Source organism: Pelodiscus sinensis, chromosome 21, assembly GCF_052426305.1.
Source record: "Pelodiscus sinensis isolate ZL-2025 chromosome 21, ASM5242630v1, whole genome shotgun sequence".
NCBI lineage: Eukaryota > Metazoa > Chordata > Testudines > Trionychidae > Pelodiscus > Pelodiscus sinensis.
In genome coordinates this window covers 4,025,498-4,051,693 of record NC_143072.1, presented here as the reverse complement: position 1 = coordinate 4,051,693, position 26,196 = coordinate 4,025,498, and the positions used below count along the sequence as shown (strand labels likewise).

General features: G+C 44.3%; 1 protein-coding gene across 2 annotated transcripts in view; it reads right to left on the bottom strand.

The window, feature by feature from the left end:
* GTF2I (general transcription factor IIi) overlaps positions 1–26,196 on the bottom strand; it is a 110,845-nt gene that overhangs the window by 75,558 nt on the left and 9,091 nt on the right. For both annotated transcript variants that reach the window (XM_075904293.2, XM_075904292.2), the window contains exons 2-3: positions 13,241–13,344; positions 11,920–12,058 (exon numbers count right to left, since the gene is read on the bottom strand). In XM_075904293.2, the coding sequence (XP_075760408.1) occupies positions 11,920–12,058; positions 13,241–13,339 (238 nt within the window). In that variant the 5' untranslated portion in view covers positions 13,340–13,344. The remainder of the gene's footprint in view (positions 1–11,919; positions 12,059–13,240; positions 13,345–26,196) is intronic.

Genomic DNA, 26,196 nt, shown 5'->3' with positions numbered 1-26,196 from the left:
CATTGGAAGACTATCCCCCCCGCCCCCAAGACACAACTTTATATACTGGTACAAACAAGTTACACATCACTCCTCATGTGTCAGGTTGCCACCCTCTGATGCTACTTAGATACCACCCATCACTCTGTACCCGCCCACGAAAGCTCATCATCTAATAAACCATCTTGTTAGTCCTGGTTTTTGTTTCAGCTGTCATTTTAGATCCTTTCCTGAACCTGAGTCTGTATCTGTGGGGAGTGTGGGTACCAGGGTCTTTTTTAAGGAGCTGGTGGTATAATATGCTTTCAACTTATGAACAGTACCAATTACTGTTCTACACCTGAGCCTATTACCAATTAGTGTTTTACACTCTCAGCCCTGTTCATGCCAAGTTCTCTGAGGAGGGGCCTGGCTCTTGCTCACAGCTTTGCTTTGTGTTAGCCACATTTTGCCCATTGTTAGCTAGGCCTCAGGCCAGGCCTGTGCTACATGGGCTTATGTTTTAGGCCTTCATCTTACTACAGTTATCAAGGAATGTGTGCCGTGGCTGGCAGCTGGAAGCTGTGAGCTTATAATCAAGGTTTGAAATCTAGAAGCCTCTTTGATTGAGCCTTTATCAGGGGGCAGGGCTATCAGGAAGGCCAGAGCTTTATGAAGCAGTGAATCAGCAACCAGGGAGCTGTGTGTACAGGGGCTGCAAAGAGAGTTTTCATAGAATCATAGAATAATAGGACTGGAAGGGACCTCAAGAGGTCATCGAGTCAAGCCCCCAGCCCTCAAGGCAGGACCAAGCTCCGTCTACACCATCCCTGACAGATGTCTATCTAACCTGTTCTTAAATATCTCCAGAGAGGGAGATTCCACCACCTCCCTTGGCAATTTATTCCAATATTTGACCACCCTGACAGTTAGGAATTTTTTCCTAATGTCCAATCGAAACTTCCCCTGCTTCACTTTAAGCCCATTACTCCTTGTCCTGTCCTTAGAAACCAAGAGGAACAAGTTTTCTCCTTCCTCCTTGTTGACACCCTTTTAGATATTTGAAAACCGCTATCATGTCCCCCCTTAATCTTCTTTTTTCCAAACTAAACAAGCCCAGTTCATGAAGCCTGGCTTCATAGGTCATGTTCTCTAGACCTTTAATCATTCTTGTCGCTCTTCGCTGTACCCTTTCCAATTTCTCCACATCTTTCTTGAAATGTGCGCCCAGAACTGGACACAGTACTCCAGCTGAGGCCTAACTAGTGCAGAGTAGAGCGGCAGAATGACTTCACGAGTTTTGCTTACAACACACCTGTTGATACAACCTAGAATCATATTTGCTTTTTTTGCAACAGCATCACACTGTTGACTCATATTCAACTTGTGGTCCGCTATGACCCCTAGATCTCTTTCTGCCATGCTCCTTCCTAGACAGTCGCTTCCCATCTTGTATGTATGGAACTGATTGTTCCTTCCTAAGTGGCCACTTTGCATTTCTCTTTATTAAACCTCATCCTGTTTACCTCTGACCATTTCTCTAACTTGCTACGGTCATTTTGAATTATGTCCCTATCCTCCAAAGAAGTTGCAACCCCACCCAGTTTGGTATCATCTGCAAACTTAATAAGCGTACTCTCTATCCCAATATCTACATCATTGATAAAGATATTGAACAGTACGGGTCCCAAAACAGACCCTTGCGGAACTCCACTTGTTATCCCTTTCCAGCAGGATTTAGCACCATTAACAACAACTCTCTGACTACGGTTATCCAGCCAATTATGCACCCACCTTATCGTGGCCCTATCTAAGTTATATTTGCCTAGTTTATCAATAAGAATATCATGTGAGACCGTATCAAATGCCTTACTAAAGTCTAGGTATATGACATCCACCGCTTCTCCCTTATCCACAAGGCTCGTTATCCTATCAAAGAAAGCTATCAGATTAGTTTGGCATGACTTGTTCTTCACAAACCCATGCTGGCTATTCCCTATCACTTTATTACCTTCCAAGTGTTTGCATATGATTTCCTTAATTACCTGCTCCATTATCTTCCCTGGGACAGACGTTAAACTGACCGGTCTGTAGTTTCCTGGGTTGTTCTTATTCCCCTTTTTATAGATGGGCACAATATTTGCCCTTTTCCAGTCTTCTGGAATCTCCCCTGTCTTCCATGATTTTTCAAAGATCATAGCTAAAGGCTCAGATACCTCCTCTATCAGCTCCTTTAGTATCCTGGGATGCATTTCATCAGGACCTGGTGACTTGCTGACATCTAATTTTCCTAAGTGATTTTTAACTTGTTCTTTGTGTATCCTATCTTCTAAACTTACCCTCTCTCTGCTTGTATTCACTACATTAGGCACACCTCCAGACTTCTCGGTGAAGACCGAAACAAAGAAGTCATTGAGCATCTCCGCCATTTCCAAGTTTCCTGCTACTGCTTCTCCCTCCTCACTAAGCAGTGGGCCTAAGTGAGAGAGAGTTTGGAAGAGGAGTGGGAAAAGGGTGAGGGACACTCACCATTCTTTAAAACCTTTACACTAAACTATAATCAAGACTTCCTGAGCATAGGTGGGCCTTCAGGGGTTGGTTGGTTGATTGCATCAGAGGCAAGGCTTTGAACCGGGCCTAGTCTCAGCCTTATTAAAAAAAAGGCAGCCAGAGCGAACGCAGAGAGCAGCCAACAAGGCAGCAGCCAAAAGGGGAGTTTGCCAGGGAGTTCACCCTGGGGGAGCCTGATAGTGTTCGGTGCTCTTTTCCTTAAAATTACCCCCCCCCCTTTCTTCTGCCCTTCAAGGGGCATTTAAAAACATCTGAGGAATCTCTCAGAGGGAAGGCAAGTATGGATAGTGATAGGTCTGTTGTTGTTACCTGCACAGCATTTGCCATGTTAGTTTTCCTCCTGGAAGATAGAAGAGATTTCATCTGCACTAAGTGCAAGCTGGTCACCATATTGGAAGAAAAAATGAGAGGACTCGAGGCCCAACTATCACCCTACGTTCCATCAGAGAGGATGAAGACTTCCTCGATAAAAGGCAGCATTTAATTTTGCAGGCATTTAATTTTGCAACAGGGGTGATGTTGCAGTTGGTGTCTGCTATAGACCACCGCCGGATCAGGTGGATGTGGTAGACGAGGCTTTCTTCAGATAACTGAGAGAAGCTTCCAGATCACAGGCCCCGATTCTCAGGGGGACTTAAATCACCCTGGCATCTTCACAGACAAGGTCAGCTCCCAGACACATGCACTAGGCAATGCAGTATGGGAAGGAGGTGGACAGCCCTTGGTGGGGAAAGAATAAGTTAGGAACTATTTAAAAAAGCTAAACATACACAAATCCATGGGCCCGGATTTAATGCATCCAAGCGTACTGAGGGAGTTGGCAAATGTCATTGCAGAGCCACTGACCATTATCTTTGAAAACTCGTAGAGATTGGGAGAGATCCTGGATGATCGGAAAAAGGCAAATGTAGTGCCCATCTTAAAAAGGGAAGAAGGACAATCTAGGGAACTACAGACCAGTCAGCCTTACCTCAGTCCCTGGAAAAATCATGGAGGGGATCCTCAAGGAATCCATTTTGAAGCACTTGGAAGAGGGGAAGAGATCAGGAATAGTCAACATGGATTCACAAAGGGCAAGTCATGCCTGACCAATCTGATTAGCTTCTATGATGAGGTAACTGGCTCTGTGGATATGGGAAAGTCAGTAGATATGATATACCTTGACTTTTTAGCAAAGCTTTTGATAAGTCTCCCACAATATTCTTGCCAGCAAGTTAAGGGAATATGGATTGGATAAATGGACTGCAAGATGGATAGAAAGCTGGCTAAACTGTTGGACCCATCAGGTAGTGATCAACAGCTCAATGTCAGGTTGGTGGTTGGTTTCTAACGAGTGCCCCAAGGATCTGTTCTTAGACCGGTTTTATTCAGTATCTTTATTAATGACCTGAATGGGGGGATGGATTGCACCCTCAGCAAGTTTGCAGATGACACTAAGCTAGGGGGAGAGGCAGATACACTGGAGGGCAGGGATAGATAGGGTTTAGAGTGACCTGGACAGATTAGAGGATTAGGCCAAAAGAAATCTGATAAGGTTCAACAAGGACAAATGTAGAATCCTGCACTTGGGACGGAAGAATCCCAAGCCTTGTTAGAGGCTGGGGACTGAATGGCTAAGTAGCAGTTCTGCAGAAAAGGACCTGGGGATTACAGTGGATGAGAAGCTGGATATGAGTCAACAGTGTGCCCTTGTAGCCAAGAAGGTGAATGGCATATTAGGGTGCATTAGGAGGAGCATTGCCAGCAGATCAGAGAAGTGATTATTCCCCTTTATTCAGCTCTGGTGAGGCCACATCTGGAATAGTGTGTCCAGTTCTGGGCTCCCCACTATAGAAAGGATATGGACGCACTGGAGGGGGTCCAGCAGAGGGCGACCAAAATGATTAGGGGGCTGGAGCGCATGACCTATGAGGAGATACTAAGGGATTTGGGTTTGTTTAGTCTGCATAAGAGAAGAGTGAGGGGGGATTTGATAGCAGCCATCAACCTACTGAAGGGAGGTTCCAAAGAGGATGGAGAGAGGCTGTTCACATTAGTGACGAATGGCAGAACAAGGAGCAATGGTCTCAAGGTACAGTGGAAGAGGTCTAGGGTGGATATTAGGAAAAACTATTTCACTCGGAGGGTGATGAAGCACTGGAATGGGTTCCCTAGGGAGGTGGTGGAATCTCCGTCCCTGGAGGTTTTTAAGTCTTGGCTTGACAAAGCCCTGCCTTGGTTGACTTAGTTGGGATTGGTCCTGCCTTGGGCAGGGAGCTAGACTTGATGACCTCTTGTGGTCTCTTCCAGCTCTGACTGCCTACACGAAGTTGGGCAACTACTGAAGAATAGAATGTGAATAGGTGTTGTATATTGAATACAAATCTGCAAGTTCTACACTTGAACTATACATGTCTCCTCTACCTTTCAAGTCATCTGTCTTCTTAGTATCTTTGAAAAATCTCCTCAAAGGGAAACTGGACTGTCTAGCTCCCACTTAAAGCTAAAGTGTTAAATCCCCTGGAGCTGTTTCTTCCAGTGTGGAGACAGTACCAAGTACACTGTAGTTGCTACCACAAAGCACAGAAAAGGGTGATAATACTTATCTACTTCAGTGAAGTTCTGTGGGGATTAATGACCATTTCTAATGTGTGCTCCTGTATCTTTGAATCAAAAGGTACTATTAGACATTCAAAGTATTGTTAGGGGCACCAGTCTTTTTTTCAGATGAAAAACTATGTTATTGAAAAAGAAATAATGTATTGGGTAAGCATCAATTGCATGCTTAAACACTTTATTAAAATAACCCCCCCCCCAAAATAACATTGTCCCTGCCTCATTAAGCTTATAACCTAAATAGTGATAATGCAATTATAAATCTCCCTTGTCAACCAAATGAAGATATCTTTGTGGTGTGATTTCATCCGAGTGTTCAATAGCACTTTACAGGTACTAGAGACAAGCAAAGATTGGTTCTTTTGTCAAGCCTATTATGAAGACAGTTGTGTTACACATTCTGGTAGGAGTTTTGTGGCAGACCCAGGCAAGAGGGGTACAGCAGAGTAGAAGGCGGCAGATATACTGATCACTGCATAAACAGTTTTCTGAGCCATTCCCTGAATAGTCCAGAACAAAGGCTACTCCAGGTTAATGTGCTCTCTGACTCTAATTAATCTGCAGAAAGTCAGATAGGCCTTTAAGCTTATGTGGACACCTGGCTCCAATTAAGGCCCCACCCATACTGTTTAAAAGTTCTCCCTCTAGTCCAGAGTTTCCCAACCTATGGGCGGGGACCCAAATATGGGTCCATCATTACATTTCAAAAGGGTTGCTGGTGTCTCCCCAGGTGGCTCTTAAGGAGCCATTAACACATTTTTTGAATCGCCCTGGGTCACCAAGTCTTCCTGAATTGTCAAAATGGGTCCTGTTTTGTTAGTCTATAAAGTGCTAAGACACCATTTGTTGTTTTTTCTGTAACAGACTAACTTGGCTACCCTCTGAAGTGTCTGGAAAAGGTTGGGAACTGCTGCTCTAGTCAATCTCAGGGAGAGGAGCAGAAATACTGCTAAAGAACTGGATAATAAAACATCAACTGGCCACTGGAAAGGGAACCCTGAGGTAAGGGTGAAGGAGGCACTGAGGGAGAAAGTAAGAGGCAGGCCAAGAGAAAGTGGCTCAGTGAAGTGTAGTAGCTCCAGTAGTGAAGGAAAAACTGCCAATAGCTGTTGCCCCGAGCTAGAGCCCAAAGTAGAGGGCAGGATCAGGTTCCCCCCAGCCCTCCCCAAGCCACTATAACGACACCTCCTGAGAGGTGAGACAAGATGGTTAGGACAGGAGGCTGAACTTTTCTTTTTAAACCTGAAGGGACAACAGAACACATGGGAGTTCTCCCATCAACCCCTCCTTGCTAGCCTTGGATGGAAATGGCTCAGTAGGCTGTGATGCTTGCCTCTATAGAGAAGGACTACACTGAGGGTCACAGTGAGCTTAGGCAATCATAACCTCCCAGAAAGTGCAGGACTCAATGAAGCAAGGTCGGCGCCTCATCACAATCTGCATTATTCTCCCTGTAGAAATCAATTATTGCAATGTTTTGTTTCACGACGAAAAAAATTGTAACATGGTTAGCACCGATTAGCCAGAAGTTTGACAGCAGACACTGAACCTCGGTTATCATTTATCAGGTTGCTTTATTGGGCATAATAGGGTGGAAGAGTTCTGAGCTAGTATAAGAACTGTACCACTGATCATGTTGATCTAAAATCATTTTTTTTAGTAAAATATGTTCTGACTTTAAAAGACATTTCCCTTTTTTAAAAAACATTTTGTAAAGATTCTTCAGCTATTCTAATTTTGTTCAGAAGGGCCTCGAATATACCCAAGACAACTAATATCCCACATGCTCATGTGCACTCTTCTTTCTTTCCCACAAGCTGCCTGCTCAGTGCTGTTACTACCAATGAAGCTTGAAGTGTGTGTACACTAGGGATGTAAAAAGTTATCCAGTTAACTGGCTACCATTTAAGCATTAGGCTTACTGGATAAATAACCAGTTATCCAGCCTGGGTGGCAGGAACCTAGACAGGGAAGTAGGCAGCCTTGCTTCTGCCCTACTGGGGCAGGTTGGACCCTGGCCATGCCAGCCTGGTAGTCCTGTCTGCATCTGCAACTCAGCAATGCCGGCCCTGCAGCCCTAGCCACGGGCAGGGACAGGCGGGACCCCAGTTGGCTGTGCTGCAGCGGCAGTCCTGGCTGGAGAAGCCCCCTGCCCACGGGATAACTGTCAACTAGTTAAATATTTTGTTTAACCATTTGACTGTAACTGCAATTTTATATCCCTAGAGTGCACAGTAGCGTTTTGCTTGCTATCTCTGTAACCGTATGAGAGTGAAATTAGCTCAATGTCTGAAAAAGCAAGTGCAAAGAACCAATAGTACCACATTGGAACTGACTCTGCAGAGAGTTCTTTCAAATGGAGAAGTGAAAAAAAGTGATGGAGGGAGGGGCAGGAATTAAAATCAGTATCTGTGGGGACAGTTAAAGCTAGAACACACGTTAACTCATTAGGAATAATTAAGTTGACTTTTACACAGTACTAGATACGTTATTTGACCAGTCTCATTCTTGTCCCCCTCCAAAAAAAATCCCTTCTTCTGGTCTGCTTTTACATTCCTTCCAAACCAAAGTGCCTCCATAAAGAAAATACTATTAGGTTTAATAAAGCTTCAGCCAATGAAACACTGCAATTTTAATATTCTTAGCACCAAAGAATTATTGTTTCCACAAATATTATAGGAAATTAGAAACACTGAACAATTAACAATATGGTGCCAAGCAAACAAACAGGGTCAAGAGTCTTTCTTTAGATCTGGTCAATTATGTAAGAACTCTCCAGTGCCTCAATCTTAGGGTACGTCTAGACTACATGCCTCTGGCGACAGAGGCATGTAGATTAGGCTAACAGGCATAGGAAAATAAAGCGGCGATTTAAATAATCGCCGCTTCATTTAAATTTACATGGCTGCAGCGCTGAGCTGACAAACAGCTGATCAGCTGTTTGTCGGCTCAGCGCGGTAGTCTGGACGCGCGGGGGTCGACATCAAAGGCATTTGTCGACCACCCAGGTACACCGCTTTATTTTCCTATGCCTGGTAGCCTAATCTATATGCCTCTGGCGACAGAGGCATGTAGTCTAGACGTACGTTTGGATATGTTTATAATTTTACAATCTTAGATTGACTTGTTTACAAACTAGACTGCCATGAAGCATAAAGAAAAAATCCAAAAGCAAACTTGTTAATGGTAACAGTTGGTAAGTGGATTTAGTGAGGTCAGCACTAAAATAAAAATCAGAGACCCCGACATCAAAAGTCCCCCATAAAAAAAAAAAATCGGGCAACCTGCGCAGATCGCTGGACAGCACGGCTGGTGAGCGGGGCTCGCCGCGGTTCGTCGAGCCCTGCAGATAAGTTTCCCCCTTGCTCTCGCAAAAATTATGGAGCACACAACAGGCTGACACCATAAAGGGAATGTTGCATGTACTGAGGTCCAATCTAGTCAGAAGACTCCTAACCCTACCCTTTAAACATCCAAAAGCACATTCAACCACCATTTTGCACTTGTTCAGCCTGTAGTTGAACCGCTCCTTACTAGGGTCCAGGTTGCCCATGTATGTCTTCATGAGCCAGGAGAACAAGGGGTAGGCTGGGTCACCAAGGATCACAATTACTATTTCCACCTCTCCGATTCTCATTTTTCTGCCTGGGAAAAAAGTTCCAATGCGCAACTTTCTGAAGAGGCAGGAGTTCCTAAAGGTGTGGCTGTCACGCACCTTTCCTGACCATCCCACACTGATGTCGGTGAAACGACCAGGCATGAGTGGATCACAAGGGAGCACCATTGAGAAGAACCCCTTGTGGCTTATGTATTCTGTGGCAAGGTGGTCAGGGGGCCAAGACAGGAATGTGTGCCTCTCTGGGAGGCAGCAGCATAGGGGGAGGGGGGCTGACTGGCTCTGCAGGAATTGGCACATGTGGGAAAATCAGCTTAAAAGCTGGTTGTGTAACCATGAGGGTTAACGGAGGAGTTCACGCTCATCAGTTAACAGCATACATGGGTACATGATTGTGACGGGGTGCGGCCATAGAAGACTCCCTTTTGGGGCTGCTTTCTGGTGTACTGACAAAACCACTGACACTCACCTCCTTGGTCTCTGGGGCTTCTCACCATCCTAACCTGGCCTTCCCCAGCCAAGGTATAGAGCTGAAATCATTGTTCCCTTCCTCCTCCCCCCCCCCCCCCCGAAGAGTAATGTAGGCACTGAATCACTTCAGCTCTAAGAATAATTCAGTTTCAGGCACAGCATCTAGAAAACCAACCCCCAAATAAAGCTTTGAGGCAAGCCCCTTTTAACAATGTAAGGAGGCTGTATACACTGATGGCTCCCCGGGGTAACAATTATTTACACTGGGCTTGATAGTAAATAAAAGTCATTTTATTAAGTACAAACAGTAGGATTTAAGTGACTGCAAGTGAAAACAGACAGAGCAAAGTAAATTACAAATTTAAAATAAAATGCATAGCTAGTTCTAACACACTAAAGCTTATTGCAAACTTACCTAAACTGTTTTCATTTCACACAAAAAACCTCCAAGCCAAAGAAAATCTTTTCCTTCCTGGGGTCTCCAGCTCCCTTAGGGTGTCTCAGGCCAGTCAAAGACAAAGAGCCTGAAAACTTTGCATCTTAAATAGACTTCCTTTTGGGCAGGAATTCTTTGTTTCTACATTTTCCCCCTTCCATGGTCAGACCTTGTTAGTTGGGGTGGTCATATGCTTTCCTAAGATCAACCACTACTTAGACTTAAAGGACAAAGGAAGCTGTTTACAGGATCACCCAGACACTGAGGTGTCATGCACTGGAAACACCCTTGATGGTTGTCATTTACATGTTTAAAACCATAAGCTATTCTATATCCCATATTTCTAACCTTACATGCAAAAATGATACATACACCAAAATAAGATATACAGATCCAGCAGATTGTGACATTAAAATTGATACATTACATGAGGTATTTTGTCCAAAGCATCTTCATGCATATTTGTACACATAGGACAATTTCATGCAGCATGGGGGGAAGGGTCTGTCACAACATTCACGTACTAGTCATTACCACAGAAGCCTATAATCTAGCAACCTTTCTCCTCGTGATGCATCAAATGCCATGCTAAGCATGTGCAACATTTAGAGTTTAAGCCTATTCAGTCAGTTTTCAATCTATGACTTTTATGGTAGGGGTCTGCAGGCCACAGGTTGAATTTCAAAAGGGGAATTCACTTCCATTCAAAACATTTTAGGGTTCACAAATGGAAAATGGTTGAAAACCAACCAACTATGTACAGTCCATAGCACAACAGGACCTCAAGTGCTAATATATTACATACAAAAATAACAGATTCATGTTGCCCCAAGAAGTGGATAGGAATAGAAATCCAGTGAGGATTAATCCTCCTTGTGGCCTTGCTGCAACAGAAACTGCCCATTGTGAGCAGGAAGTTTTATTAATAGAATTACATGACTTAACCAGCACAAGGAGCAATAATACACTTTTATTCCACCTTCAGAACAGGAAGGTACAAACTACAGAAGCCATTCTCTCTCCAAAGTGGAAAATTAAACTTTTCAAAAGAGGACAATCATGACAAAAGTCATACATAGCAAACCAATTTGCCATCAAGTGTTTATTACACGTATTCTTAGTATCTGCCATTTATCAGTAATGCCCCAACTACTCTGATTCTTCAATGAAGTTATAAAGCTGTAGTTGCTATCACAACCACTTCCACTGCAAGAGAACAGTAACTTCACTGCAAACCAAGCCGAATAATTACTTTGATAGTGGCTGTATAATTCTCTATGACAGTTAAACAATTGAGAGCCCTGCCCTGAATGGGCACTGAAACAATGAGCTCTCAGAAATTTCAAAAGCAGCAAAACTACTTTTCAAGTATGTTCACGGTTTCTGTGATGGACTAAATAGGTCTGTTTTCAGTGTTGTTGTAGATATGTTGATCCCAGGATATGAGACACATGAGGTGGAAGAGGGAAATATGTCTGTCAGCAACACTTAATAATTAAAGGAGATGGGGTGGAGGATGATTTTTAGTTTAACAAAAAAAAAAAAATCTCCATATAGCCAGGCAAAACTACAATCCTCAATAACCAAAAAATAAGGCCCACACAAAAAAACAAAACAAAACAAAAAAAACACCACTTTCTTTATGGGCAGACTGATCTTTGAAATGCAAGCTTAAAGACAGGCCATTATGCTTTAGAACGACACAGTCTGTCATTTGTTAGACCTTGTCTGCACACAAAAGTTGTACCATTTACCTAGACCAGTGTAGTTTAAAAACAGATACAGTTAAAGCCAGACAACCCCATTCTTACCAGGATAAATGTGTTTTTAGAATAATTAAGAGTTTCTTCCCTATAGCTTTTTCACAATTGAATAAACTATGGTTTTCTACTTATGTCAAAAGCTTCATGTATCCTTTCAGAAGACAAGAATTCACATGAAGTATTAAGGGAATGTCTGTCAGTTAAAAATTAGTTGATTACCTAAAAGTCTGTCTTCTACACTAAGAGAAAATACACTTTTTAAAAACCGAATTAGAAAATGATAGAAAACACTACTTTCAATGTAGACAAAGTTTAACACAATTAAATTAGCATTAAACAGCAGATGTGAAACACCAGATTTATGTAAAGAGCTAATTTTCTTAAAATCTGCTCTACGTAATATAATTGTCAATTTTAACAAGACCAAAGCATTGCAACACTTGTTAGATGTGGTTCAGTGTACTATAATGTATATTGAAGTATTTGTCATTTAAAAAAAATAAACTTACAGTATTTAACAAAATCCTTCTGAAAATCTTTCCGTGTATTGACAAAAGCTCTTCCCCTCTCAGTTCCAACTACAAACACATCTGTTTCATACACAGCAATACAAGCGACTTCTGCCTTTGACTTGGCAAGTTCTTTACACTATAAAAGAAAAAACAGGGCTGCTTTGAACTACAACAGTTAAAAATACAGTTAATGCAATTGTACCTGAATCCATGCCACAAACCATTAAGCAACAGATACTTTGTACTTCTATAGTGCCTTTCATCTGAGAAATTAGAAACACTTTAGAAGTATTAGTGAAGTTAGGTGCTGTCTATCTACCTTGTACCAATTTAACTACATCTGTTCAGAAACTGACTAAAGTTAAGGCTATAGTATACGCACTGCAGCTGTGCTGCTACGAAGTAGGCACTACTGTGACAGAATGAGATTTTCCATTACTATAGTAAATCCTCCCTGTTCCATAGGCAGCGGCTATGCTGAAGGAAGAAATTTGTCTGCAGCGAGGGCTGTCAACCTAACCACATCCTGCAGGATGTGAAATGTAGTTATGTAGACCTAAATTTTGGTATAGATCAGGCTTAAGTTAAATTGGTACATCCTTGTTGTGTAAACATTCAAACTGATTTAGTCTTATGATGTAGATGATTTATGAGATACCAAATTACATCATTTATACTAAGAAGGAATACACTAGTCTAGCATAGCACAATCACCACCACAGAAACTTAATCCAATTGGAACTACAAATTGCCCTCAATTGCTGTTTAAAATCCAGGCCTAACATTGCTAATTCTCAGTTCAGATCATGTATCAACTAGGATTCAAAAGCCATGGTGGTTATTAGCATGGTTTGCTTGAACAGAGACTGAACTGAGAGTATATTTTTTCAAGGGAAAAAAAACCCATCAGCTCACTCTAGTATTCTACAGTTATATTCTAGAATAATGCAGTCTACATAAAGTATAAAAGCTGTAAGTGAAAGTGGCATGCAAAATTTAAGAAAGAGTTGTAGTTTTTATTAAGGATGTAAGCTGCTAATTGGGTAGTCAAGTCACTGCTCAATTACTCTCTCCTCCCCTCTTCCCCTGCTGCCTCTGTATCAGAGGCAGCAAGAGGAGGAAGGGGGACGAGGGAGAGCCACAGCAGGGGACCCAGCACATGCAGCCCCCAGGAGCTAAACTCCTTATTGACTAATAAAGTAGTCCCTGGAAATTCCATCAACTACTCAATTAGCTTATTAACTGCTAGGTAACATCCCTAGTTTTTATATGTAAGCAACGTTAATTCTAACATACTGAAGTAACTAGCAACACTAACCATTGACTCAAGGGCTGACATGAGGAATGTAACCACCATTCTACTTTCAGAGGAGTCTTCATCATGGACGGACAACGCTGGCGTTGCTGCTTGGGCCATTATCCCTGCAAAGCAAAAAATAAAATTGCTACAGACCTGGATGCTAAAAAACAATGAAAATCCTTTATTACATTGTAGAAACAAACATTTTTTTTTAAATCGAGATTAAAATCACTCCCCCCTCCCCCAGGGAAAAAAGCCATTGATGCACTTTATATTTCCCCTATCCTATTCCAAAGACATTTTATAAGAATTAGATATTTAAATGATAGGATGACACATCATGACTAACCAATACACCTTAGGTGATTAGAATGAAAAATGTCAGTTAAAAAAATGCAACACAGAATTTTTGGGTAAGTTTGATTTTACATGTAAGCATGTTTGTCTCAAGCTTCCTAACCAGCCAATGTTAACCTGAGTATCTGGATTAAAATGTATATTAAGAATAAGATGGCTAGACATTTAAAGATCTAGGGTTTTCTGTTTGAAAAAAATCTTCCTTGTAATCCACAGCTTTATCCTAAGACATTAACTCAGGCCATCAGAAAAAAAAGTCGCAGCATGCCAACAGTAGCAACAAAGATTGACACTTATTTACATGGCATTCAGCTACCTGTGTCAATTTCAAAGCCTATTTGGACATACTTGGGTACCTACAGATGTTTATATTTTATAAACTGAAATACAATTAAATTTTAAAGTTGGCCAGCAAAGTAAAAGATGTAATGCCTTTCATAAACATAATATTTTATACAAAGCTTGAGCTTATTCTTTATAATAACCATTAGAACTATTAGGACTTATCTATTTTGTTTGTGTGGGAAAAATCTCTGTACTATGGGAGAACACATGGTATGATCACATCATGAGACTGAAACCTAAGCAATGGGTAAAGAAAAGGGATTTTTTTATGCTTGACTGTTACAGATTTTTTTGTATACACCGATGTAACTCACTCCTGCCGAACACGAGAGAAAAGTACTTTCATAAATAATAAACCATCATGTGCAAGTCTCCTTTAAGCACAACAGATTCAAGAAAAGCTCAGGACAACCAAGGCAGTCCAAGAATATTTGCTTGATGAGCTTGCTCCTCTTGTATAACTTTGGCAGTCATTTTGGCTCAAGTTTTTCAAGCGGCTCTTGCAGAACTTAATATGTGAATAAAAAAGGTGCCATTGCTCAAGCAACTTTTTTTTTTTGGGGGGGGGGGTTACTGAAACAGCAAGAGGAGGAGTGCTAGGGTATGAACTGCAAACCCTGCAGGTGCAACCCTGGTACAAATTAGGGATGTAACAGTATAGTCAATTAACTGATTAACCAATAAGCAAAAACTTATAGGTTAATGCTATAGGTTACACACATTACCCCCTCTCCCTCCCCACCAGTAAATTTTTTAGCAGGCTGGCCAGCAGACTGGTTCTGTCCTGGCTTGCAATGGGTCCAAGATCTACCCCTGCTGTGGCTCTGTATTTAAAGGTGGGAGGCTGCCTGCCCCAGTTTCATCTCACGCCAGGACCGGGAACTCAGAGCCCCCCAGACAGGGGCTACTGCCATCCTGCATTGCTGTCTCTGTATCAGAGGCAGCAGCACAGGGCAACAGGCAGCCGGTCCAAGAGGGGAGCTAGTTTTTAAACTGGCTCCCCTAATAGACTAGTTCCTGCCTGGCACCTTGCACTGCTCCTCGGGAGCGGGGCCAGGAGCTCACTGGCTACCAACCCCACCTCTGGGACTATAGGAATAGTAGACTGATGAGAATTCATGAGGTTACTCAACTATTCAATTAACCGATAATTTAACATCCCTAGTACAAATTAAGCATAGGTCTCCTGCATCCCTTGAGGTGCATTCACAAATCGGGATGGTGAATTCACATGAATTTCTATTTTGTATGGCAAAGGAAGTACTTGAAAATGTGGGCAGCCTGTCTCTTCTACAAGAGGTTCTTACTCAACACACTGACTAAATTAAATGTGCCAGGCGGTTCATTCTGTCTTCATCCTTAGTAGTTCTTTTTGGTTTCAACTGACTGTAACACTTTTTCTCTTTTTAAAAAAAAAAGTGGTGCACTATACAGTACTGTACTCATCACCTGCAAGTGGACTACTACAAAGGTTCAATAGTCTGATTACTATCCTAGTTTCATTTGTTACCATAGCAACATCCAGTTTCTTACAGCATGCCTACACTGGCAAGTTTACCCGGAAAGCATTCACGCTGCAACACTGCAGAACACCCGGTTTTGGCAACAAAAAATTTCCACCTCGATGACGGACTTTTTTTTTTTTTGCTTCCCCTCCTTTACTGAGGATAATCACGCAGTGTGTACCACAGAAGACTTTTTTATGTTTTGCCTTTATTAAACTCCAGTATGTTTCCCACAATGTCAAGTATCCACTCTGGGCAGTGCTTTAAACTCCACTGCCCTGCAGCCATGTAAACAGCAATCTGTCCCTCCCCTCCTTAAGCCTTGGGAACTTTAAATTCCATTTTCTGCTGGGCGGCTCAGTGTGGAGTGCTTTCATGGGATCTTCTCAGTGGATCAAGACTGACTATTGCTTGGACCATCAGAGCTCTTGGATCTTCTCAGTGTGTGAGTAGAGGAGTCAGTGCAGTCCCACAGGAACTGGGACACATACAGCCACACTTCTCCATCCTTGTGTGAGAAGGGGGATGACTGGGACACACTGCACCGCAGAGCAAAGATAAAGGAGCTGAGGCAGTCATACCATAAGGCAGTGTTTCCCAACCAGGGTTCTGTGGAAACCTGGTGTTCAGCAGTCCATCGTCAGGGGTCCCGCAAGAAATCACGGAATAAATAAATAAAAAGTGTGCACGATTTTTTTTCTTACAATGTAAGCTGACATATATATAACAGCTCTTTACAAATAAATTTTCTTGACAATAATTTAGCAGTAATTGAATTGCACTCCCCGCTGTCAACTTTTTCTGGCCAATAGATAGGGGTTCCTCGGGATATGAAAAATTATTTTAGGGGTTCCTCCATGGAAAAAAGATTGGGGATCACTGCCATAAGGTGAGGGAGGCAAACTATAGTTCTAGTGCTGCACCCAAGTAATGCAGTTTTTATAAAGAGATGGATGCAATCCTGGGTGGGACCCCTGTCCGCTGCTAAGAAACCTGTGGATACTGCAGAAGGCACTGCGTCATCAGCAGAAAGAGGACTTAACCCAGAGGATGAAATTACAGATGAGCGGTAAAGAGCTAGGCGAGAATGTGTGGCTCACAGTGGGCTTGCCCAGTATAGAGGACAGCCAGGAACAGTTCTCAAGTCCAGAGGCAAATGAGTCTCGGCAGCAGCTTGATGGAGAGCAGGAAGCAAGGGAAGAGATGCAGGGTAAATGGCTCTGGCTTGGGATGGTGGGGAGAGTAGGGGAGAAGGTCACAAATGTAGGAGGGTGGCTTTGTTTCTGAGAGCTGGCATAGCCCTCCATGGGTAGATGTCCAAGCAGGATGCTGATGCACAACAAGATGTCAATTGAGTCCCGCAGAGAGATGTTCTGGAAACCTTGCCTAAGGTATTTATTAATGTTCTCTAACAGATTCCATGGCAGTGCAGCAGTGTTTCCATCCCCCTGGGTGGTTCAATACTCTCCCATACCATTCTTCAAGTACTGCAGGAACCAAAGTGGCACATAGTTGAGCTGCATAAGCAACGGGGTGACCCCGCTAGCATCCAGAAGCAGAGCCCAGATTTCCCTGTTTACCCTCATGAATGAGATCAGCAAGAGTGATGGCAGTCTGTGGACAAGTGGGGCATCACTAGAATTATTTCCACGCAAGCCTCCTGCACAAGCCAGGACTGTATTTTCTTATGCCCCCATGCACACTCCCCATCGCTCCTTTCTCCTCCTCCCAAACTCATCATATTTACAATGCCTGCAGGGATGGTGCATCTTGCAAGGATCAGGGGCAGAGTTGCTGCCATGTTGAAAAAGGTGCTTTGAGTGAAATGTTTGAACCATGAGCAGGAATGTTACAACCCCTCTTTTGTTACATTCTACTTTGCAATGAGATTTTGACAATGCAAATCGCCTCCTGCTGACAGACTCTGTCACCTAAGGAGACCAAGAAGAAAAAAGGGAGCAACTTGTGAAGGAGGTCCTGAACTACAGCACAATGGAAGCACAGAAAAGTGAGGAGAAATGGCAAAGTGAAAGGAAAGCTAGGAAAAATGCCACTGATCGCATGATTGTGGTCAGGGAGGAGACAACCAAGATGCTTAAGTGTTTAATCACACTGCAGAGTGAGGAGACTGAACCTTGACTTCTCCTGTGGCACATACAAAATTATTTGTCCAGCAACCCATCCTCTACAACCATACATTCCTTTTCATCAGCTGGCAATGCTCAGTTTCTTCCACCCTCCACTCCCCATCACACCGTTGTGAGGCTTCACCTTAACCCTCTCTTACTAGCAAACATTGATCATAGATTCACAGTGATCAGTAAAGGAAAAAATTGTATGAGTATAATGACTACTTTCTGCTATCACTCACGCCCCAGTTGAAGGCTGTCACATTCCTTACCTTCACAGAAATATGTTACTCAGGATGAGGAACAGGATTCAGCAAAGAAGCAATGAGGAGCGCCATTTCAAATTTTGGTGGTATATGTGGGTGGGGGGAATGCATGCCATGATGGCGGGATGGGGATGCAGACAGAGGACAGCAGGTTCAGCAATGTTACTGAGCATGGTCAGTATAAGCCAAGCAGCAAATTGGGGGTGGGACCGACCCCATCCACTCCTCTTCCCCTCCCCCCACACATACCCCACCGCTTTCCAAGGGCTACTAAGGCACTGGAACCCTCTAGTTTTCTGGCAGATAACTTAGAAATTAGCTGACAGGAGCACTGGATCTAAGAAAGAAAATTAAATAAATGTTAGACCCACTCAGCTCTAATAACAACATGTTCTGACATCTTGTGGCCAGATTGCACAAATAGAGAAATATACACTGTGAGGAATCCTGGGCTCTACCTCAGCTCTGGGAGGTTTACAGCAGGGTACAGATATATCTGGGTCCTATACAAGAACATCAGAAGGGCCTCACTGGGTCAGACCAATGGTCCATCTTCCCAGTATCCTGTCTTTCAACAGTGGCCAGTGCCAGATGCTTCAGAAGGAATGAACAGAAGAAGCAATTGTCATGATCCATCAGCTTCTGGCAAACAGAGAGTAGGGACACCATCTCTGTCCATTCTGGCTAGTAGCCATTGATGGACCTATCCTCAAATTAATTTTTATGTTTTGGAACACTGTTATAGTTTAAGCTGTTGCACTATCCCCTGGAAAAGATTTCTACAGGTTGACTGAAGAAATAAATTGTTTTAAATCTGCTGCCTATAAATTTAATTGGATCAGCTTCTTGTATTGTTAGTGAAGGAATAAATAACATTTCCTTATTCTCTTTTCCCACACCATTCATAATTTTCTAGATCTCTAACATATCTCCCATCCTTTACACATTTCTTTTCCAAGCTGAAAAAACCCAGTCTAGTTAATATCTCCTCACACGGAAGATATTCCTTACCACTAATCATTTCTGTTGCTCTTCTCTATATCTTTTTCAATCCAATATATCTTTTTTTCAGATAGGATGACCAGATCTGCATACAGTATTCAAGATGTGAGCATGCCATGACAGCAAAATGATATTTTCTGTCTTATCGATTCCTTTCCTAATGATTCCCAGTATTCTGTTAGCTTTTAGACTGCCACTGCACATTGAGAAGATATTTGCAGAGATCTCTTTCTTGCATGGTAAGATGTATGTATAGTTGGGATTATATTTTTCCATGTTTGTTACTTTGCATTTATCAGCACTGAATTCCATCTTCCCTTGTTTTGCCCAACTACCCAGTTTTGTGAGATCCCTTTGTAACTCTTTGCAGTCAGCTTTATACTTAACCATTCTGAGTAACTCTGTAGTATCTGCAAATTTTACACTTCATTGTTTACCCCGTTTTCAAGAACATTTGTAAGTTTAACAGCAGTAGTCCAAATCCCAACAGCACAACACTCGTTCCTACCCTTTCCCCCCCATCTTTTATGTTTTCATGATGATCTAATGATCCCTGTTACCAGAATAACCAGCCTTTTGTTATTCTTAATCACCTGCCTCCTTTTTATAACAAACTCCCTGCCCCAAAGGCAAAGCGCCAAGCAGCTCAAATAAGGATGTTAAATATTAAGTCATTTACTAGTCGAGTAGTGGATGGAGCCTGTACATTTCAAAAGGGGGAATGCAGAATTCCAAGGGCACTCCGGGGCTTTGTGCATTTCAAAGCAGAAGTGCCCTCATGGAGCCTGGGGACAGCAGGGCACTCCCCAGCGATCCTGGGCTCTGCGCTGCATTTCCCCAGAACCCAGGATTGAGTAGTTGATATAGTTTTTATTGACTACTCAATCAGTGGATAATGGAAGGTAGCTTGCTTTGGTCACGGCTTGTGCCGGGTCTGGGACCAAACACTGCTGCAGCTCTGCAATTTACAAGGCAGTAGGAGCTGGGCTGCCTATCTGCTAGGCTCCTACTGCGTTTTAAATTGCAGAGACATTGCAGGGTTTGGTCCCGGACGGTGTGAGCCAGATGTGAGCCAGGCTGCCTGTCCACCCTACTCCTACTACATTTTAAATGAAGAGCCGCAGCGGGGATAGCAGGTTCCCCGCTGCAGCTTTGCATTTAAATGAGTATGGTCTATAGCATTAACCAATAAGCTTTTCCTTACTGGTTAATCGGTTATTTGATTATACTATTACATCCCTAGTCTACACTGCACAGCGCTTGCCACTCCTCTTCCTCTGTCAGAAACTTCAACCGTAACCCAGGTTTATCAGTTAATCATTTAAACAACTGCACGCTAACATCCCTAGACTGCTTTTCTATATCAAGATAAAAAGTAAAAGTAAAAACATCTACCATTTGAGGCTAAGGTTTATAAAAATGACATAAGAAGTCATCTACTACATTAAGGGACTGATGCTGTGAGGGACTCAGAACAGGTATTGGGACCTGGCCTCTGACTACCTGTTGATGGTATCCTCTGATCATCCACTGATCCTACTGGATAGATTCAAAATATTTAAGGTTTTGTTTAATAAAAAATTATATGATGTTTTGAGTTTAAATTAGTTACCAACACAATACACCTTGACAAAAACCATTATCTAATACAGGCAGTCCCCGGGTTACGTACAAGATAGGGACTGTAGGTTTGTTCTTAAGCTGTATGTAAGTCGGAACTGGCGTCCAGATTCAGCCGCTGCTGAAACTGACCAGCGGCTGACTACAGGAAGCCCGAGGCAGAGTTGCTCTTCCCCAGGCTTCCTGGAATCAGCCTCTGATCAGTTTCAACAGGCTGAATCTGGACGCCAGTTCCGACTTACATACAGATTCAACTTAAGAACCCCAGGCGTCCCCAAGTCAGCTGCTGCTGAAACTGATCAGCAGCTGATTCCAGGAAGCCCGGGGCAGAGCAACTCTGCCTCGGGCTTCCTGTAGTCAGCACTGGTCAGTTTCAGCAGCGGCTGAATCAGGACGCCTGGGACAGAGCAGCTGGGGTGCTGCCGGGTTGGTCCAGTAGCGCCCAGAGCGGCGCTGCGGGACCAACCGGCAGCGCTCCAGCTGCTCTACCACAGGCGCCCGGAGAAAAGCCTGGACTGCTGCAGGGGGGAGGGCCTACTAGCTGCGCCCACCCCCACCCCCAGCAGGCCAGGGAGACGCGGGCAGGGGACCGAGACGCACCGCAGTCCCGCCGCCCGGGTCCTCCACGACTTTGCTCCGCGTCTCCCTTATCTGCTGGAGACCACCAGACCAGGGAGACGGGGAGCAAAGCGGAGAAAAGCCGCGGAGCACGCCGGCAGCGGGATAGCTGCAGCGTGCCTGGGCTGCCCGCGTGCTCCCCGTCTCCCTGGTCTGCTGGTCTCCAGCAGACCAGGGAGACGGGGAGCAAAGCCGCGGAACATGCCAGCAGCGGGACAGCCACGGTGCATCTGGGCTGTCCGCTGCCCGCGTGCTCCCCTGCTTTGCTCTGCTGGTCTCCAGCAGACCAGGGAGACGGGCAGCAAACCCTGTTCGTAACTGCGGATCCGACATAAGTCGGATCCGCGTAACTCGGGGACTGCCTGTAATGTGTTTCTAACATTACAATTGTACAATCAATAGTAATCTGAAAGTATGAAGCTATGTATTTGCTTAAATAAAAATGTATATAGTTAAACATGCCACCATTCGGTAGCAAAAAAGATGTACCAAATCTACTCTAACATCTCCATTTAGCTGTAAAAACACATTTTAATGATTATATGTACCTATGAAAATACACTTTAGTTATTTTAGAAAAAAAATGTACAAATGGAAAAGTTTATTAAAATAGATTTAAAAAAATCATGGCTTTGCACTTGATTTAAGTCAAGCTATCCCTGACAAAAGTCAGCCACGTGCCTGGAAAAATCCTTTCACATTTCACCAAATTTCCCAGTTTTCCCTCTATATTTCTGCTAGCCTACGATATAGGGTATAGTGTTTGCTATTAGGCATAGAACCATGGAGCTAAATAGGTCTGCACCTGGCCACAAGAGTAAACCCTTATTGGTGAAGGAAAACAGAATCTCCTGAAACTCACATTCAATGCAAGGCTACTCAAAAAAGCTGCATAGTACTTTGAATGTGCAACAATATACTAAGCAAAAAATGTAAATTGAATCAGATCTTTAGCTACTGCAAGTAGGCTTCCATAACACCATGGTTATGGAACTGGGTCCTGCCATGAGGGCAGGGGACTGCAAACTCAATGACCTCTCGAGGTCCCTTCTAGTTCTAGTGTTCTATTACTATGATTCTATAATTACTAGGGGGCTATGCCCCCTGCTCGTTATGCTCACCAACCCCCCTGTCTCTGATGGCTTTCATGGCCAAAGAACACGAAAGCTACACTCGCCAACTCGCCACCTCTGGGGGGGGGGGGGCGGAGGTGGAGGAGGTGTCTGGCCAGGGTGCAGGAGCAGGCTGGGGGGTGCAGGGTCTTGGTGAAAAGGGCAGGATGAGGATGGGTGTTTGGCCAGAGGGGAGGGGACAAGAGCACACTGGGGGTGCAGGGCCTCGGTAGAAGGGGTGAGGGAGGAGGCTGAGAGTGCAGGGTCTTGGCAGGGCAGTCAGCAAGCGGGGTGGGGCCATGGTGGGAGCCCATGTCAGCGCTCCAGCCTCTCCCTGCCCCAGACAAGACCTCATCTCCCCCCTCCTCCAACCAGCCTGCCAAGACCACGCACTCCTAGCCTCCTTACTCACCTCCCTGCTGAACAGCAGGAAAAGCCTCCTGGAAGTGCATCCCTCTGTTGCTTTTCCCCCTTCTGGGAAAGAGGGAAGGGAAGGGAAGGGAAGGGAAGGGATTCCCCCCCCCCCCCCCCCGCAGGAAGCTGGCACTTCAACCTCAGGAGGGGGGGAAGTAGGAAAGAGGGAAGGGAAGGGAAGGGAAGGGAAGGGAAGGGAAGGGAAGGGAAGGGAAGGGAAGGGAAGGGAAGGGATCCCCTCCCCCCCCCCCCCGCAGGAAGCTGGCACTTCAACCTCAGGAGGGGGGGAAGTACAAGGCTGGAGCACCAGCATGAGCTCGCTGCTGCGGGGGGAGGGAGGCTGAGCTGGAGCTGAAAGAGAGCCGTATTTGGCTCGGGAGCCCTAGATTGCCGACCCCTGGCACAGAAGGTGGGGTTTTCGCAGCCAGAGAGCGTGAGAGCAGTGCCATGTCCAGAAGGAGAAAAACTTTTTTATATACAGAGATCTGTCAGTCGCCACCTATCCTACATGTCTGTAAAAGAGCCTTCAAAAATGTCAATAGTGTTTAGTATGATTTACAATCTGTGAATCCTTTAATTTGATTGCCCGAAGAGCTGTTTTTCCCTAACAAGTAAAGGCCTATAAAACAAAGCCGTATTTATGTCACACCAAGGCTAGTGTCTAGCCATCCTTAACTGCAGGAAGAGACACCAGGACACAAAATGAACGAGCTAAATGGGAGCCCGGGAATAAGAAAAAAAATTATAGTTTTGTGTGGGTTAGATGGGACCTAGATGTAGCTCATTCAGCATGTTTCTGGCTTACTTCCACTTTTGAGAGCACAGAAATAGAAATGCTTGTGGCAAGTGAAAGCCAAACCACAAGAAAAAGTTTCTTATTCTTACAGAGGAGTACACATGCCAATCCCTGCTACCCACAGGTGTTTAGAGATCCTCCCTGACAGTTGCTGATGGACACTAAAAAGCAAGAGAAAACAACATTCTGGCATGAGAAGGAAGAACAATGTTTTAAAGCGGGGGGTGGTGAACCTAAGGCCCAGGGACCAAATCCAGCCCGCAAGGCTTGAGGCTCCCCCTAGCATTGGAGCCCTCCCCTAACCCCGGGGCTGGAGCACACAAATCCACAAGCCTGCACCCACCCCCACTCCCTGCTCTGGTGTGCGAGGGGAATGTGGAGAATGTTTTTCTCCTTTTCAGCTGGAGAATTGGAGGCCACCTCAGAGAGGGGTTGGGTTTTTTTGCTTCTCATTTGTGTGCAGCCCCCGACTGATTTTTCTGTGGGTCAGCAGCCCCCAACCCAAAAAAGGTTCCCCACTCCTGTTTTAAAGATGATTGTTTATACAAAGCATATGCTGTTTGGGGAGAAAGGGAAAGGTGACAATTAAATTTCCCTTTATAAACAGCACAGTGAAGGGTCACAGAAATCTTTCACAAAAACACACTCAGACCCTTAGGAGAAAAGCCTGTAGGCCAAACCTTACCTCTAAGTTAAAATGACCAAAGTCAGACACAAATCAGGAGTGAAAAAGCTCAGTGATATTAACATCTGGCATTTCTCAAGTCTTTGATTTCTATAAAGAATGTCGGATTGCACCACACACAAACATAAGGTAAAGGTATTCACAACTTTTATCTGCAAGTTTCTTGATATACAGACAGTCCCCGACTTACACGGATCCGACTTATGTCGGATCCGCACTTACGAACAGGGCTTTTCTCACCCCGGAGCTCACGGGTGGCATCCTCCGGGGCGAGAAAAGCTTCTCCCGGTCTCTCTGGTCTGCTGGGGGGGTCCAGCAAAGCCGCTGGACCCCCCCAGCAGACCAGGGACACCCGAGCAAAGCCGCCGCCTGGGCAGCTTTGCTCGTTTGCCCGGGAGCAAAGCCGCCCAGGCGGCGAGACCCCCGCCGCCTGGGCGGCTTTGCTCGGGTGTCCCTGGTCTTCTGGGGGGTCCAGCGGCTTTGCTGGACCCCCCTAGCAGACCAGGGAGACAGGAGCAAAGCCACACGGGTGGCGGGGTCCCTCCACCTGTGCGGCTTTGCTCGGGTCTCCCTGGTCTGCTGGGGGGGAGGGGGCGCAGCTAGTGCGCCCCCCCCCCCCCAAGCAGACCAGGCTTTTGTTGCGGGACGCCTCGGGTAGAGCAGCTGGGGTGCTGCCGGGTTGGTCTTGTGGGAACCTACCGGGCAGCGCCCCAGCTGTTCTGTCCCAGGCTCCAGATTCAGCAGCTGTTGAAACTGATCAGGCTGATTTCAGGAAGCTGGGGGCAGAGCAACTCTGCCTTCGGCTTCCTATAGTCAGCCCCTGGTCAGTTTCAGTGGCAGCAGCTGAATCTGGAGCCAGTTCCGACTTACAAACAAATTCAACTTAAGAACAAACCTATAGTCCCTATCTTGTACGTAACCCGGGGACTGCCTGTACTAGAATGGTAAGAGTGCATGTGACACCATTATACACTCAGAAATACTAACCCAGCTGGGACATTTGCTGTCACCATTTCAAACCAACTCCCACTACAGAGATTTAACTCTCAGCAACAGAATCAACACGAACTGCACTGGGCTGCCTTATCCATCCGAGGAATATTGCCACTTAAAAACCAAGACCTGATGAAACTAAAGAAATATAATTCACGTAATTATGCCACTCAGAAGCATAGTGCCTTGGATTCTGGAGACAGAGATGCTATCTTATTTCCTTACTTTTAGTGTGCACAGGTTGATGCTTCCATTTTTTCCCTCCAGCAGAGTCAAGAAAGAGCTTAATAATCAAGGACCAGATACTGAGAAATGAGTACCCACAGCACACACTGACTTTAGAAAGTGCTACAGGTAAGGGATGTGAAAGTATACCCATGCAGCAGGTGGGAGCTGGTAGGTGCCGGGAGCCAACTTAAAAGCTGTCTCCCCACGTATACTGGCTCCTGCAGAGCTGTCTCCCATCCCCAAGTGTAACCACTGAAATTTTCACAATTACATAATTAAATGCATTTTAACGTCCCTAGCTGCAGTTGTTTAACATGCAATTGCTATCACTGATATTTAATGTGCGAGACCCTATATATTAATCAGAAGTCTGTCACAGATCCACCACTGCCTGTCCTGAAAAACACTTAAAAACAATTTTTATTTAGCTAGGTACTTACATGGCTCTTGCTCATGGCAGTGCCTAGAAACTGACTTTTAACCAGGGTGAATGGATCAAATATAGTGTTAAAATAAACTTTAATAAAAAAACCATTCAACATTAGAAACTAGTCTCAACAGTTTTTGGAAAGTTCTTCTAATTATGTTGTGACACATTGACATCAATGTAATCATATTGGCAGAAACTCTTTTCAAGTGTCTTTAACATTTTTCTAACAAGGAGATGCTGGTGTAAATAGACCAACAAGTTATGTCCTCACTGTGGGTATGTCTACACATTGCATTCCTGTTTCGAGAGAGGAATGCAAATGCAGATGAACAAAATTGCAAATGAAGCGTGGATTTGAATTTCCTGTGCTTCATTTGCATAATTGCGTCTGGCTGGTTTCTTGAAATGCCCTATTTTGAAAAAAGAAACACTGTCTAGACATGGTTATTTCGAAAGAAAACTTTTCAAAATAAC